At 32.3% G+C, this 15,470-nt stretch overlaps 1 protein-coding gene across 1 annotated transcript; it reads right to left on the reverse strand.

Annotated features, from left to right (window-relative positions):
- Positions 1-2,323: 2,323 nt before the first annotated feature.
- Positions 2,324-15,016, reverse strand: LOC133176271 (uncharacterized). The gene is made up of 16 exons (XM_061311417.1): positions 14,981-15,016; positions 14,792-14,854; positions 14,299-14,396; positions 13,030-13,309; positions 10,902-10,949; positions 10,223-10,279; positions 10,006-10,068; positions 9,690-9,743; positions 9,370-9,405; positions 8,652-8,705; positions 8,488-8,547; positions 7,636-7,671; positions 4,567-4,596; positions 3,353-3,478; positions 2,799-2,978; positions 2,324-2,556 (listed from the first exon to the last, which is right to left on the reverse strand). The coding sequence occupies exons 4-16, from the start codon at positions 13,054-13,056 to the stop codon at positions 2,506-2,508; spliced, it is 822 nt and encodes a 273-aa protein (XP_061167401.1). The 5' UTR covers positions 13,057-13,309; positions 14,299-14,396; positions 14,792-14,854; positions 14,981-15,016; the 3' UTR covers positions 2,324-2,505.
- Between the last annotated feature and the right edge of the window lie 454 nt (positions 15,017-15,470).

Below are 15,470 nucleotides of genomic sequence, written 5' to 3' on the forward strand. Positions count from 1 at the left end.
TGTGAAATTCTTGGCCCCTGAGTTCTGCTTTTAGGGCGTGCCTTTAATGAATGTATAGGAAACTCTATCTTTTTTTGCTATTTGGCTTCTAGCAGTCATACTGAGTGTATGGTTAGGATAATCAAGGAAAATTGTGATATTCATGACCCTGGGTCAGAGCTTTTGGCATTAAACACAGGTATACCTGCTCCAAAAAACTTTAACCTCATCCAACATCTGACACCTTTGGCTTAGATTCAGCATCCAAATATGTCAATTCTTAAAGGTGCTTAGACACAGATTTGAAGTTAATATTTTCTCAAATTTTCTGTATAATATCACGACATATATATTGCAATAGCATTTCACACGAAAATTAAAAACTTCTTTTATCTGGAAATTATTGGAACTATGAATTCCTGGACGCGTTTGATTAACACATCATTGCACTTTCACAAATTTTATTTTTATCCTTAATATTTAAGAAAAGAAGCTATTTTTGTGTATTAATGAAAAACATTACATCTATAATCCAGAAAATTCAGAGTAGAAATATGGGAAAGCAAACCCCCTCACTAATATCGTCAGCCCGTGCTCAGTGTTGTGTACAGAGTTTAACAAATTGAATACACCCGTGAAACGTAAACTGTTTTTGTAAACAGGGCACGAGCTCTGTTATTCTTAATGTTTACGATTCACCGGGTGTGTTCAATTGTTAAAGTCTGCACACACCACTGAGCACAGACTGACAATACTGTGAGTGGGTTTTGCTTTCGAACATTTCTACTCTGAATTTTTCTGGGTTATAGTTTTAATATTTTTCATTAATACACAACAAAATTGCCACTTTTCTTAAGTATTAAGACTAAAACTCAATTTGTGAAAGTGCAAGGATGTGTCAATCAAACACGTCCAGAAATTTGAAGTTTCAATAACTTCGAGATGAAATAATATTTTTATTATATTTTAGTATGAAATGCTCTAGCAACATACAAGCCATGAAATTATGCAGAAAATTTGAGAAAATATTAACTTCAAATCTGTGTCCAAGCACCTTTAAGTATCACAAGATACATCAACTGTCCAAGTTTAGCAGAAATTCTATCAGTAATAAGTTAATAACTATGATATGGCCATCACAGGATGTCTGCTCCAAGAAATTTAACCTATTCCAAAAACGTTTACTTCATCCAGCATCTGAGATTCAGCATCCAAGTATATTTAGTGCATAAGTATACCCAGATGCACAATCCTTGCAAGTTTGGTGAAGTTCAGACCTGTAATAAAATACATATGGGACCTGCTCCCAAAAATTTAACAGACACTTTCTCTCAGTAAATTAAAAATTGTGATGCAAATATTTCAAACTCCTTAAAAAACTACTCTTTGGGATTCTTTACAGTTTTCATGTAAAGAATGATAGTTTGCCATATGCCATCTCACTTACAAGATTGAAAATGAAGTAAACATGATTTTGTTGTACATGGAACCAGTAAGCATGTTCAAGGTAACAGTGTTGTACTGTAGTCCTTTTGACCATGAGGAGCAACCATGTTATGGTAAAGATGCTGGATGCAGAAATTAATACCACAAAGCAGCTTTTACTTGCAGAGTAAGAGACCAAATAAAGTGGACAAGTCATATTATCATCACTTTCAAAGTCATGTTTGTTCATAAAGGAATTTATTGAATCAAATTGTTTATTGTGATAAAATTGGAGCTGTGACATTACTACCTCCAATAATACTCTCCAGTTACAATGCTAAAAAACTTACGATTACAAAAAGTATTTCAGTATTACATATATACTAGTAAATAAATGTAGTGTAATTGGAGCAGCCACATTACCGCCCCGATAAAGCTCTCCAGTTACAATGCTAAAAAACTAAGGATTACAAAAAGTATTTCAGTATTACATATATATAAATGTTTTACATATATATAAATGTAGTGTAATTGGAGTGGCCACATTACCACCCCCGATAAAACTCCAGTTACAATACTAAAAAAACTAACGAATACAAAAAGTATTTCAGTATTTCATATTATATAAATGTAGTGTAATTGGAGTGGCCACATTACCGCCCCCGATAAAACTCCAGTTACAATACTAAAAAAACTAACGAATACAAAAAGTATTTCAGTATTACATATATATAAATGTTTTACATATATATAAATGTAGTGTAATTGGAGTGGCCACATTACCGCCCCCGAAAAAAATCCAGTTACAATACTAAAAAAACTCACGAATACAAAAAGTATTTCAGTATTACATATATATAAATGTAGTGTAATTGGAGCGGCCACATTACCGCCCCCGATAAAAAAACTCCAGTTACAATACTAAAAAAACTAACAAATACAAAAAGTATTTCAGTATTTCATATTATATAAATGTAGTGTAATTGGAGTGGCCACATTACCGCCCCCGAAAAAAACTCCAGTTACAATACTAAAAAACTAATGATTACAAAAAGTAAAGCAAAGAAGGCCGCCACAAAATTCCTGAAAGCTGCTGACTGGCTAAATCAGGACATCCCCAAGACCAGTAAAGGTATCATTTACAGCAAAACACTGAAAAGGTGAAAATAATTTTTTCTCAATGTATTTCTTTCGACATATTTCAGTATTCATTTTTTTATGCCATTAAATTTTTGCCTACTCAGAAATAATTCTTGGTGGTTTTGGAGTGAATTTAGCTAATTGAATGAATCTAATTCTAACTACAGTTAACTGCTTAATACAGAGACTGACTTTATGACATCCATGCAATTACAATTCTTTGCATCTTCAAAGATGGTACATGAAATACCTACCCCTTCACGAAGGTATAAGACATCCGGCAACTCCTCTACCTTAACTTTATAGCTGTTGCCCAATTCATATATATGGGGGCATCCTTTGTTCTGGCAACTGGTTGGGGATGAGCACTCTAAATGGAACACCGGGGGAAGAATTTCTGGATCCATTTGTTGTATAATCCAGCTATATACACTCTAAGAAATAATAATGACATAATTAGGTGTTTATAACTTGTATTTATTCATGTGCTTAATTTAATATAAATTAAATACCAAAGTACAAGAAATCATGCAAGTTATTGAATTTTAATTCAAATCAGCACATGAAATGCTGGCACACAGGGTATATGATTTATACTTGGAGCAATTTAAGTAACACATAAAATTAGGTTCTTCAGTACCTGCACATATACCTAATTTAATGTATATGAAAATAAAAATTATGTTTACAATACATGCATCTTGTATGGTAGCTACATGTATTGCATACAATTTACTTTAAATTTGTTACTCTTAAGTGTTTAACAAAGTTGTATCTCCTTGATACACTCCTCCTCTAATTAACATACCTTGACTGTGTCACCATATTTAAACGGTCGATTTATCGCAAGACCTCCATGACATTCGTAAACAACACACAGATTTTTTCTGACATCCTCTTTCGTCGGGAAGTCGATGAAGGTGCTCTCTGCAAACTTGAAAAAATAAACTCATGTTTATTTCAAATATGTATATTTCATTTTAAGCTAGATAAACAAAACTAATAAAAATAATTTTGTCCAGAACAGTAATTCTACAGCATGTATAGTTGCAAAATCATTTTATATTTGAAATATTTTTTGTTTTAGTTATTTCATTTAGTGCCTTATGTAAAATTGTTAAGTAGGATGATAGTACAAATTGTGAGCGACCAATATACATGTATTTATTATGTAATTGACCTCGATAAGAGCATTGCTCTTGATGAGCAACCTAATGTATATATAAAGGGGTAGAGAACGTGTGTTGCAGGGAGTTATTTTTTTAGTAAACAAGAGTCAGTGCTGTTCAAGGATATTATATATATATATATATCAGCACATGAATATATATATATATATATATATCATGTAAGAAATTCTAAATGGAATTAAACAGTTTTTATTTAAAGAACAGTTTCCGACAAACAAAGAATACAAAGATTAAATCTGTCATATGTAAAATGTTGTGTGCCATTTACACAAAATACAATAAAAGCATTTCAGAAATTCTTCAATTTTCTAAACATATAAGGGGATTCACCTTGATATCTCACACAAGCTTCTTTCGTGTAGCATGTTAGTAACTTGTACTGTAGATTCCCATTTCATGGTGGGGAATTATTATCAACATAAAAATGCCACAAGTACCCCTCATAGATCTTAAAATCTTGGGATTATTTTGATTAGTTTTCTGCTATCTGTAAACTATATGAAATTACATGTTCACATATAACAAAACTTTGGTGCTCACAATTTTATGTTCTCATGATTTGAAACAAATTTAAATGGCAGAATCATGAAATTGAGTACTCTTGTAATGTGAGGAACCTACAGTATTATTTATATGAACTTTAGTATTAATTTAAATCATGCCTTCACAAGTATGCATGTTCCTCTCTGTCTAAAATATGATATCATAAAGTATCTTATTGTGTGCATAAATGCATGGAAACTGTGTTAATAACAAGAATTACTTTACATTTTTAATTCCCTCCACGTTGATAGACACATACGCAATACAAAACTTAGACAACTATGCTTACCAACTGCCTTTCTCTTTTTTTCTGCATCATCTGTAAGAATTAAGGATAAAATCCAATTGAAGCAGTTTTTACTACAAGAAAACATTCTCCACAAGGCTCTCATAAATGTCCATGCATGCAAGCTTACACAGCATTCATATGGTTGAGTAAAAATGGAATTTTGGTAATCTAATTTCTATCAACACAATGATGAGGGAAGGAATGAAAAGAGTACCTAATTCCAAAACAGACAAGCTAATTCAGATAATCTGTGTCCCAGCTTAATGAAACAAGATACCCATGGGACACATCGCTCACCTAAGGACATTGGGTTAGGCAAAAGCACAAATCAGTCCAGTATTGAAAAGATTAGAGGGGGGGGGGGGGCTTGAATTTTAAACTACCTGATGATGCTTCCATGTCAATATAACAAATGGCTTTGTTGTACTTGAGAAGATTTTAAAAAAAGAATTCCCATATATTCCTTTGTAAAAATTTGATCCCCCATTGTGGCTCCTTCCTATGCCAGGGGTCATCATTTGAACTTGAATCTACACTACCTGAGGATGCTTCAATATCAATATGACTAAACATAGCTTTTCTGTTCTTGAGAAAAAAAAGATATTCTTATATTTTCCTATGTAAGACTTTGATCTCTCATTGTGGCCCCATCCTACCCCCGGGAATCGTGGTTTGAATAAGATAAAATCTACACTACCTGAGGATGCTTCCATATAAATATGACCAATCATGGCTTTGCTTTTCTTGAGAAGAAGATTTTTAAAGACTTTTTTCCTATATATTTCTATGTAAAATATTTTTTTCCTATATATTTTCTATGTAAAACTTTGATCGTCCATTGTGGCCCCGCCCTACCACCGGAGGTCATAATTTGTACAAAATTGAATCTTCACTACCTGAGGATGTTTCCACAGGAGTTTCAACTTTCCTGGCCATGTGATTCTTGAAAAAAGGATTTTTAAAAAATGGTATTAATTTTTCAATAAATCTTAATTATGTCCCCTTGGAAGGGGGCGTGGCCCTTCATTTGAACAAACTTGAACCCCTTAACCCAAGGATGCTCTGTGGCAAGTTGGTTGAAACTGGCTCAGTGGTTCTGGAGAAGAAGTCGAAAATGCGAGTAGTTTAGAGACAGACGGACTACAGACAAAATGTGATCAGAAAAGCTCACTTGTGCTTTCAAGCTCAGGTGAGCTAAAGAGAAGAGCATGAGTGGATTGGGAGAGGGGGGGACACTTTAAAAAGGGCCAGGGCCAAAGGGAGTTATGGTATAAATTTCATTGCAAAAGCTTCTTGAGATATCGCCCAGAAATGAAAGTTTTACACACACACAGAATGTATGAAATTACGGCATTGACTTAATTTGACCTTAAAATAAATAGGGGTTTTCCTTAGTCCATAGGGATTTGTGGTATAAAATTTCACTGCAAAAGAAAGCTCAAAGGCTTCTTGAGATTTCATGCGAAAACAAAGGTGTTAAAACAGAGAGAATTAATGAATTTATGACTTGATTTTTTCCCTTTTGACCTAAAAATACAGGCCCATAGAAAGCAATTTTAGTTTGGGGGGGGGGGGGGCACTATCAACTACCAAAGATTCCTTGACGAGCAAAAAACATAGGTAATCAAAGATTACGAAGCTCACCTCAACGAATGTTATCAGTAAAAGTTATGCAAATCTCACATCATATTTTCTTTATAGTTAGTGTGCATCCTGAAAACAATATTCATGCAAGTTCTGTGTAAGAAGGTCTTATAGTTCGTTGGGAATTGACCTGTTCCAAAAACTTTAAGCTTTTCACAAATCAAGAAAATGTCAGACTTTCATTTCCTACATCTGAAGCAAGTCTGGAATGCACCATCTATGTAAGTTAAATCATAACAGCCTATATAATTATAGAGCTACTCCAAACACATTGTCATGGTTACTCATTTGGAAAATGTAGGTCAGATCCAGCATCTGAAGCAAGTCTGGTAGTGCCCATCCCTAGATACATCAACCATGCAAGTTGGTCCAGGTATGGCTTATAGTTACTTGGGAATGAACCTGCTCCAAAAACTTTAACCTGGTCACTCATCTGGAAAATGTAGATCAGATCCAGCATCCGAAGCAAGTGTGACAGTGTCCATCCCTAGATGCATCATCCATGCAAGTTTGGTCCAGGTAGGGCTTATAGTTACTTGGGAATAGACTTGCTCCTAAAACTTTAACCGGGACGCCGATGCTAACGCCGACACCGGGGGTATAACATAAGCTCATCTCGACTTCGTCGAGGTGAGCTAAAAAAAAGGCGGGGCATCAGATGTTATTATTGAGGGGGCACAGGCATATAGTAGCTATGTTCTCTATAGTATTCTACAAGTGGCAAATTTATTCGGGGGGGGGGACCACCCCCTCTTTCCTACGGTCATGAAATAAATAGGGATCTCTCTTAGGCCTTAGGGAGTTGTTGTGTATTATTTCACTGCAAAAGGTCAAAAGCTTTTCCTGTTATCGCTCTGAAACAAGTGTTGCAGACAGACAGAAATACATACAGAAGAACAGACAGACCAAAATTAAAATTCCCCACTTTCAGTTAAAGCAGTGGACAAAAATAAAGTAATCTATATTTTTAAGATGTCTAAATATCATTCAGCCTTGTGAACTGACTTAATTCAATATTTCAAAGTCTGACAAACAACAAGTTTTCATCATTACATGTACCCCCTTTCAGTAAAAAAAATTCTTATAATGAATGTTGATCCAAATATTATAAAGTATTTTTTACACCAAAAACAACATCCTTTTCTTGTTTATTACTAAAAAGAAGCATTTTGTTTACCAATAATATAGAGCACTTTTAAGTGTAATTATCAATGTAACAAAATAACAAATAACAAAAACTATTGAGACTCTTCTTCCCCCTCCCCCTTCCATTCTTTAACTACATGTATATCTAGAGTTCAACCTCAGGCAGGGGCAGAAGTGGAGCTCTATCACTGCATTTTTCTTTGTGGTTTGTGTGTTTGTCTGTGGACACACACACAGTCCCACAAACATAGAGAGAGAGAAATAATAACTGATACTTACTTCCTCAAAGTCTTTCAGGATATTGTCTTCATCCACCTGTATATATGAATAAACATTAATGTATACAAGAAATACCCACAAGAAATCATAAATTTTTAGATAAGCAAATAAATATTAGAAAAAACAAGATGATCCCGGCCCTTATAGGTCACCTGAGTATCATGTAATAACTTTCCAACAACTGAATTTGGTTCATGTTTTAAACCAGAGGCCATGAAATTCACAATTTTGAAAGAGGCACCATTGCTCATCATAAATGTCTGATTAATACCATGGAGCAGATTTCAAAGCATTAATTCATTTTCAGTATATAATCATTAATCATCCCTTTCCTGATGTGTATGCATAGAGTGACAGACCAAGGCATATGGGCATTACAGACCAGTTGCAGTAAAACATGCTTACAGTAAAGTGCCAGAGACAAATGAATTTGCATTATTTATTGCAATCCATGGATCATAACACAGGGCTGAAAACATGAATTTATGAAAAGCACAATTGCTGTGTTTTGATTACCTTATTTAGCCTGCATACCATATCTGGTAGCATTTCAGGTTAAAATTTTTTTTAACTTTTTCAACATTTTTTCAGGGAATGTCGAGTATTCATCTATGTGAGAAAAATGTAAACTGACCCAAGTTATGTTATATATCGTACGACATAGGTATATATATGAAATTCAAGCCTCAAATGAAGGAAAGGAATGTTTTTAAAAAATACACTAACACTGGTTATTCTATGTAGCAATTTCTTGTCATCAAAGACTTTTTTGTGTCAAAAATAAATAAATAGATACATGTATATGTAGTTCAAGCTCTTGATGTTTAACCTGCAAATTTCAGAAATCAATACCTTATTTTCAAGATTTGATGTCCAGTCTTCATCATCTGTACATATAGATGCATCTGTATCCTAAAATTGTCAAGTAAATCAACATTACATTACATTACAGTACATTACATTACATTACACTACATTACATTAAATTACATTATATTACATTACATTACATGTACCTTTAATGTCATAGGTAAAGGAATATCTGGCAGCTCTTCACTGTCTTTCTCAATCTGCAAATGTATTTTGTAGATCCATTATCAATGGTATGTTATATAATTGTGAAAGCTATTGTGAAAAGTCATCAAAGTGATGTTATTTTATTTTTAAAACATAAACAACTGGCTTATTCCAAGGATCGTATAAAAGTTCAAAATTTCAATTCCCCAATTTGGCATACTCTGGTATATAATGGTATATCAGAATGGTATTGTAAAGAGATCAACCTTTTCACAAATAGATTTTTTTTTTTTTGCTTTGTTGACAAATTTTTTGGTAACACATTTACTATCATTTTGAAAATACAAGCGATTATGTACAATACTTGAAAATGGCATTCTTAGGTGTTTTTTTTAAACCTAACAATATCTTAGAACCAAAGTTTGTAATACAGAACATTACAAGTAATGTTAATTTTGTTTTAAATACAAATACACTTCAGAGGATGCAACTTTATTTCACCGTCAGAGTACATGAAAATCAAACCTGTTGAAATCTGTTGAAAATCATACCCATTAAATTTATACTTGGCCTTTTTAAATTTCCAGTTATTCCCTGTAAGCTTACCAAAAAATAAAGGAATAAAAAAATTTGCTTGAAAATTGACTCAAACTATGGGGAGTGTGTTGGGTGGGAATTGTTAAAACAAAACAAATTCAGTGAGTTTTGTAATCTTACTGATGATTGTCCAGGGCTGGATGTTCTCTTCTCTTTCTGCAAACAAAGGAGTAAATATATATCTGTTAGTGAGAATATATCATTAAGTATTTGTGTGGCAGATCTGTGAATAAAATATAATTTTTTAAATATTTCTAAGTCTCAATTTATCTGAAAAAAAAAAAAGAATTATCTCCCTTTTTGCAATTTTCTAAGCACCATGGAAACTTAATAGGGATAACATAAAATGCATCAATTAAATAAACACAAGTAAAACCTGTCCAATTGTACATTACTTTAATATGGACTTATATAATTGTAAAAAAAAACCACTTTGTTACCTTTGAAGGAGAATGAAGCATGGGTAGATCTTCGTCAATAGCTGCTACATGTACCTATTGTAAAATATGAAATTCAAAATTCAATCTGAAATGGGCAACTCATAGTCTCATATAGATTAAAACTTGCATAGTTCACCAGTTGTAACAATCTGACAAAGCCTAAAGGGCTAAATACAATGCATTTTACAATAATTCATGTATATACTGATTGTTTGTCCATTACCTCATAACCACCAAATATCATCTACATTTGTTTATATAGTGCAGTTAAAATAAAACTGTAATCTTGCTATCCAAGAGAAAATTATCAAATTACCACTTTGGATGGTGTACAAACAGGTGTACTTGTTTTAGGGGTTTCTGTCTTCAATTTCTTTTCCTATAAGAATAATCATTTCTGTAAATTATATGTAGATTGTGTGTAAAATGATATGTGCAAATAAAAAAGTTATTTTTCAAGCAATTTCTTGCATATGATTGATAAATATTCTCTAAGAATTCCTTAAACCAATTATTACTTGTGCTAAACTTACAGGGTCTTCAAACTCGTCTTCCGAGTCAGAGAGGACAATGCGCTGACTTTTTGGCTTCTGTTAAAAAAATTGAAGAATAAATCATAATCATCCAAGGAGAGATACTGTATGATGATTACTTGATATTTATTTTACAATTTATCTGGTTACTGGTTACTGTCAGGCAGTTGGACATCAAAATAAGTCCAATGCACATACACACACACCACTTCTCGGTTAGAAGTTTAAAGAAAAACATCATTTCCTAATTATTTCAGTGAAACAGATGATTATATGAGAACCTGTAAAATTAATCATATTATTTGTAAGACTTTTTTTTCTTGTAATGCATCTGAATTATAGAGATCTATACCTATCATTTGCTGTATGGATTGTATGCATCTATCATATGCTGTATGGTTATAGGAAATAAACCGTGGGCAAAGCGGGCACTTTCAATATATTTACTGACAGAGCCAACCAGTCTTATGAATTTGTATGTATAATTTTCAGCTAAAGGTACAGTATTTCTTTACATGATGGAACTTTATGAGGTTCACAAAATTTATGTGTCATTGTAAGGAAGACAATTAATATGCATGTCATGCAAATTTAGAAACCACTGAAATTAAAACTGTATACTGTATAAAGTATCATATGAAGATATCTACCATATCATATGTATTATTAAGGTACTTACATTTACCCCGCTTCCTGACAACACATTATCTGATTCAATGCTTGGACCCTTTAGAAAATACAACAAAATTGCAAGATTGAAAAATATATTAAAATTTAGACATCCAACCAAAGCTTTCTATTCAAAATTGTGACTAATGATATCTGTATACTGTAACATAACTGAAATGAACAATGTACATCAGTATCCAAAGCTTAATTGTTATTACAGTTTTACAACAAGGTTTCAATGATTTTTACTTAAAATGTATTTCTGGTATTCTAGCTCTACATAGGAAACTCCTTCCTTCCCTAGCTCTTATATGCTGATAATTTATAATGTTCATAAAACAAGAAAAATCTTTCATAATGCATCATTTTATCAGTCTAGACAGTCATGTGACAGGGTGAATAAAACACCAAGTCTCCCAAGGAATAAATATCATATTCCACTCTTTGTAAGTCACATGTGACCATCATTTGATGTAAACAAAAGAATGAATCTAAAATCTTTGAATATCCAAAATCCTTATATCAGAAAACAAAGTCAGCAATAAATTCAAATGATGAAAGAAAAGGACAAATTAACATAAAAAGGTAAACATTCACTGTGTTTTTACCTTAGTAGGGTTGGAAAACTACTGTAAATCACTTTTTATTTGCGGGAACTTCGTTTTGGCGTAATAATACTAGACAGAGTGCTCACAAAAATTTCATTTTCGCATATATTAGTATTCTTTAAGATTATATAGAGCACTAACCACAATTCGTGAAAACTTTGTCTCACTAATAAAGTGTCAATTACTATCTCGCCAAAATAAGCTGTTGCGAAAATTAAGTGATCTACAGTATTAGGAAAATGAAATATTCTGTTTAAAGAACTACGCACGCTAACTCTCGATTCCCGCCTACATTTTACACCCATTTAATTCAATATTAATGACAATTTGGCCGTAAAATCTTTGTTGAATGCAAAGAACAGTTCAATGGTAATTGACTGATGATATTAATACCAGTGTTAAATAGTTAATTACCCCTAATTCCAGCTCTTTAAGTAAGGGGGTAGACGATATTTTTCACTAAAATCGGACTCTTAAGCATGAACACATTTTAAAATATACTTGGATATGAATAAATGTTCCTTAAATCTTTTCTTATGTTTTACTCATATAAAATTAAACATATATTATTGATAAAATAAAATGTTTTAGCTGTAAACCCCTTTGAAATTGGTGAAAAAATAAGCATTTTTGTTGTTTTTTGTCTGTAAACATATGCCCCCCCCCCCCCCCCCGTTGAAACACAAAAAGCCAAAAAGCTTCGGTACAAATTTGTGAAATGACAGTCCATATCACCTGTAAAAAGGAATTTTTGTTTCACGGGGGGGGGGGGGGGGGGGAGATGTTTTGAAAATATTTTCCGTTTTCCGTTGATTTCTATAGTGAAAAACACAAGTTTTCCCAAAATTATAGAGTTATCTCTCTTTGTTTTCCCAAAGAAGTAACGTTTTATGAAAATTCATATAAATATCTCTATAGATTTGAAAAATCATTCAAATGTGTTAACTTTTGAAAATTGACTTGGATGTAGGCAGGAGAACAATACTATCGTTCGCAGTTCTTAACTTAGTAATAGGTTGTTTGGTATAATAACAATTTACTGCTTGAAAGTTTGGGAGATATTAAGGTTTGATCCCCCCAGAACATAGAGAAAATATCAACTTTATAGCTATTAACTCTCATCTGAGAATAATTGATATCATGATTAATTTTCAAAGTTTAATACTGAATACATCAGCACGACAGACCACCTTTGTTCAGAAAAATTTTCATTTCAAAGTTAAAACAAACCAAAATCAATCAAGTGGAACAAAATAACAAATCTTACTTTTTTGACATTTTTTACAATATTTCCTCGTGCTGTAATTCAATTGTTTGAAACTTAAAAGTATTGACTTGTTTCGTCCATCCACAAATAATAATTAATGATGCCCCAAATATTAAACCCAAATTCTTACATTTTACTGGGCATCCACATACAAAATCTTAATTAAAACAAGCGTTTCTAAAAAATTCAGAGGGCTCTACTAAAAAAAACAATTGATAATTTATAAATTTAGCATTTATGGACACACACACACACACACTTACTTGCATATATTTTAACGTAAAATCCATGGTACTTTCTCTTCCCCTTTGAACGCTTCTTTAATTCTTGGTACTTAAGGTCCCGTGGTAACTCTGTGTACGTTTTATCCTCCAACCTCATAGGTACCATTGTGAATGATGTCTTGAACTTGTTTTCCACACTCTGCATCCAATTGTCCATCGAAGAATCTTTCTCAACTCTCAATATCATAGAAGCATCCACTCCATTGAACAATCGTTGGATCCTTTTCTCATTTTGATCCAAGAAGCGAATTTCTAAACACTGGTGTTTAAGAAGAATTTTTTTTCAAAATCAAATATGTTGAAGTAGGGAGCCTAAATAATTTACAAGTAATAGACCAATTAACTCTGTTAATACATACCAACAACAACAGAAATGCACTAGACACTGAGCTATTTTAAATCAAATTCAATTGGACATTGTCATGATTTGGTTTGAACATTTTAATGTTTTATTTTTCCATTTCTGATATTTACAAAGGTTCATAACAGTACAGTAAAACACATTTATAATGAAATGCTGGGGACATACCATTTTACATCATTATTATCAAACCAACAAAACAATTCACTATAATCAGAAGAACTCTTTAATAAGTGTTGACTTATTTTTAATGACAGCCTTCTGAAAAGACATTACAACACACAAACTGAACACAGGCTTCCATGCATTAAATAACATCCTAATCGCACACAAAACATTCGGCTTTTTCCCTTCATCTACCCCAAAATAATTTGATATTGTTACCAAAGAAATAGCATTCTGTTTCCTGGTTGTCAATTCCATGTCTCAATTGACTTTAATATGACATTGGAATAAAACTGCAGTGAATAGAGAACCCAATTCATTATATAACAATTTAAATTGACGCAATGCATCAAATCAGCTGCAAAAAATATATTTAGCATCTTGAAACATTCCGACAAGAATGAGTCCAAAAGAAAAAAAATTATTAACAGAAAAAAAAGTATATGATAGCTTTAATTTTCTGTGTATTTTTTATTCGTTAATTTTCAGTGATCAATTGTTTCAGAGGAGAGTCGAAAATGTTTGTTAACACACCATATACTAACATAGATGGCAATAGGTTAATTGAGTGATTCATGTGAACCCCCTCCTTTTTTTTTTAACACCCACACACAAAATAGAAGGTCCAAATTTTTTTCAATCTAATAAACTGATGATGCAAATAATAATGGTGACAAAAACACTTGTATATAACTAATTTGTCTTTAATTTCAAGTCTTTACCTCTGGTTTCTCACTCTCTTTGGAGAAGGTGGTACCAATCATCTTCTTTTTACTGGCGATGAATTTTGCCCTCAAAAAATCCAGTTTAGACTTCACTCCTTCATAGACATAAAAAAAGAAAATCTGTCAATTTACAAATCAGTTGTATATAAATGTAGTAGCTTTCATGTGCATTTTAGTCTTTTCAGTTCATTTATTTGTAAATGTATAATTATGGACTAGATATTTACAAAAATATATATTTTGATTTCTGTACAAACTTGGATTTAAGTGTAATTGTTGACCAAAGTGTATGAGGCAAATTTCTTGTCCATTTTATATTTTGCACATGTTTTGTTGCAGTTACAGATACTGAATTACATATGGATGTTTTAAGTCGGAACATGTTTTAATTTTTGCCTGTGCTATAGTTTACCATAATTCTAGTTACTACATTGTTGTTTAGCATATCATAATACTTGTATGTCCTCAGTTAAATATAAAATTTATTTACCTTCATCTTCAATCCTTTTGAAAGGGCCTGTGGACCCACTTCCACTTGGTTTCTGTTCCGCTTCTAAATGACAACAAATAAAATAATTTTTCTACAATCTAGGAGGACATATTACATGCTTACCATCCATCCATTCATCCATTATCTATCCATTTATCTATCTATCTACTGAATATCTATAAGAATTACCTTCACTTGGTACTGTGATATCACGAGTATCTGCAACCCTGCCTAAACAATAATATCCATTTCATTAATACAATACATTTTCAAACATCCTTATCAAAACCAAATTATTTATATAACTGAATTTCCATTAACTTTAATTCGCCTTTTGCAACTGGTGTGCACTCAACATCAACAGCTGTAAACATGAAAAAAAAAATCATTTTTATTGTCTATGAACATGTACATATGTCAATACATGGACATAAAATTCATCTTTCATCTCTAACATTAAAATTGTTTTATATTTTACAGCATTTTTATACTGCAATAAATATATTTCTTCATCCCAGACTGTTTTTGTAATACTTATAACAGACACCAATGCTTATTAAAGTTTGTCACACAATTGTCTATATATGCATCTTTTCAAAATTTATTTTGCAACTTTCAGTGAGTGGGAAGGGTTTGCAGCATAGTTGCAATGAAGTGAAAATTGGCGCATTAAATCAAC

The sequence above is a fragment of the Saccostrea echinata genome, unplaced genomic scaffold (genome assembly GCF_033153115.1).
Source record: "Saccostrea echinata isolate AGI-Se365-2 ecotype Australia unplaced genomic scaffold, CSIRO_AGI_Sech_v1 ptg000072l, whole genome shotgun sequence".
In the NCBI taxonomy this organism is placed as follows: domain Eukaryota; kingdom Metazoa; phylum Mollusca; class Bivalvia; order Ostreida; family Ostreidae; genus Saccostrea; species Saccostrea echinata.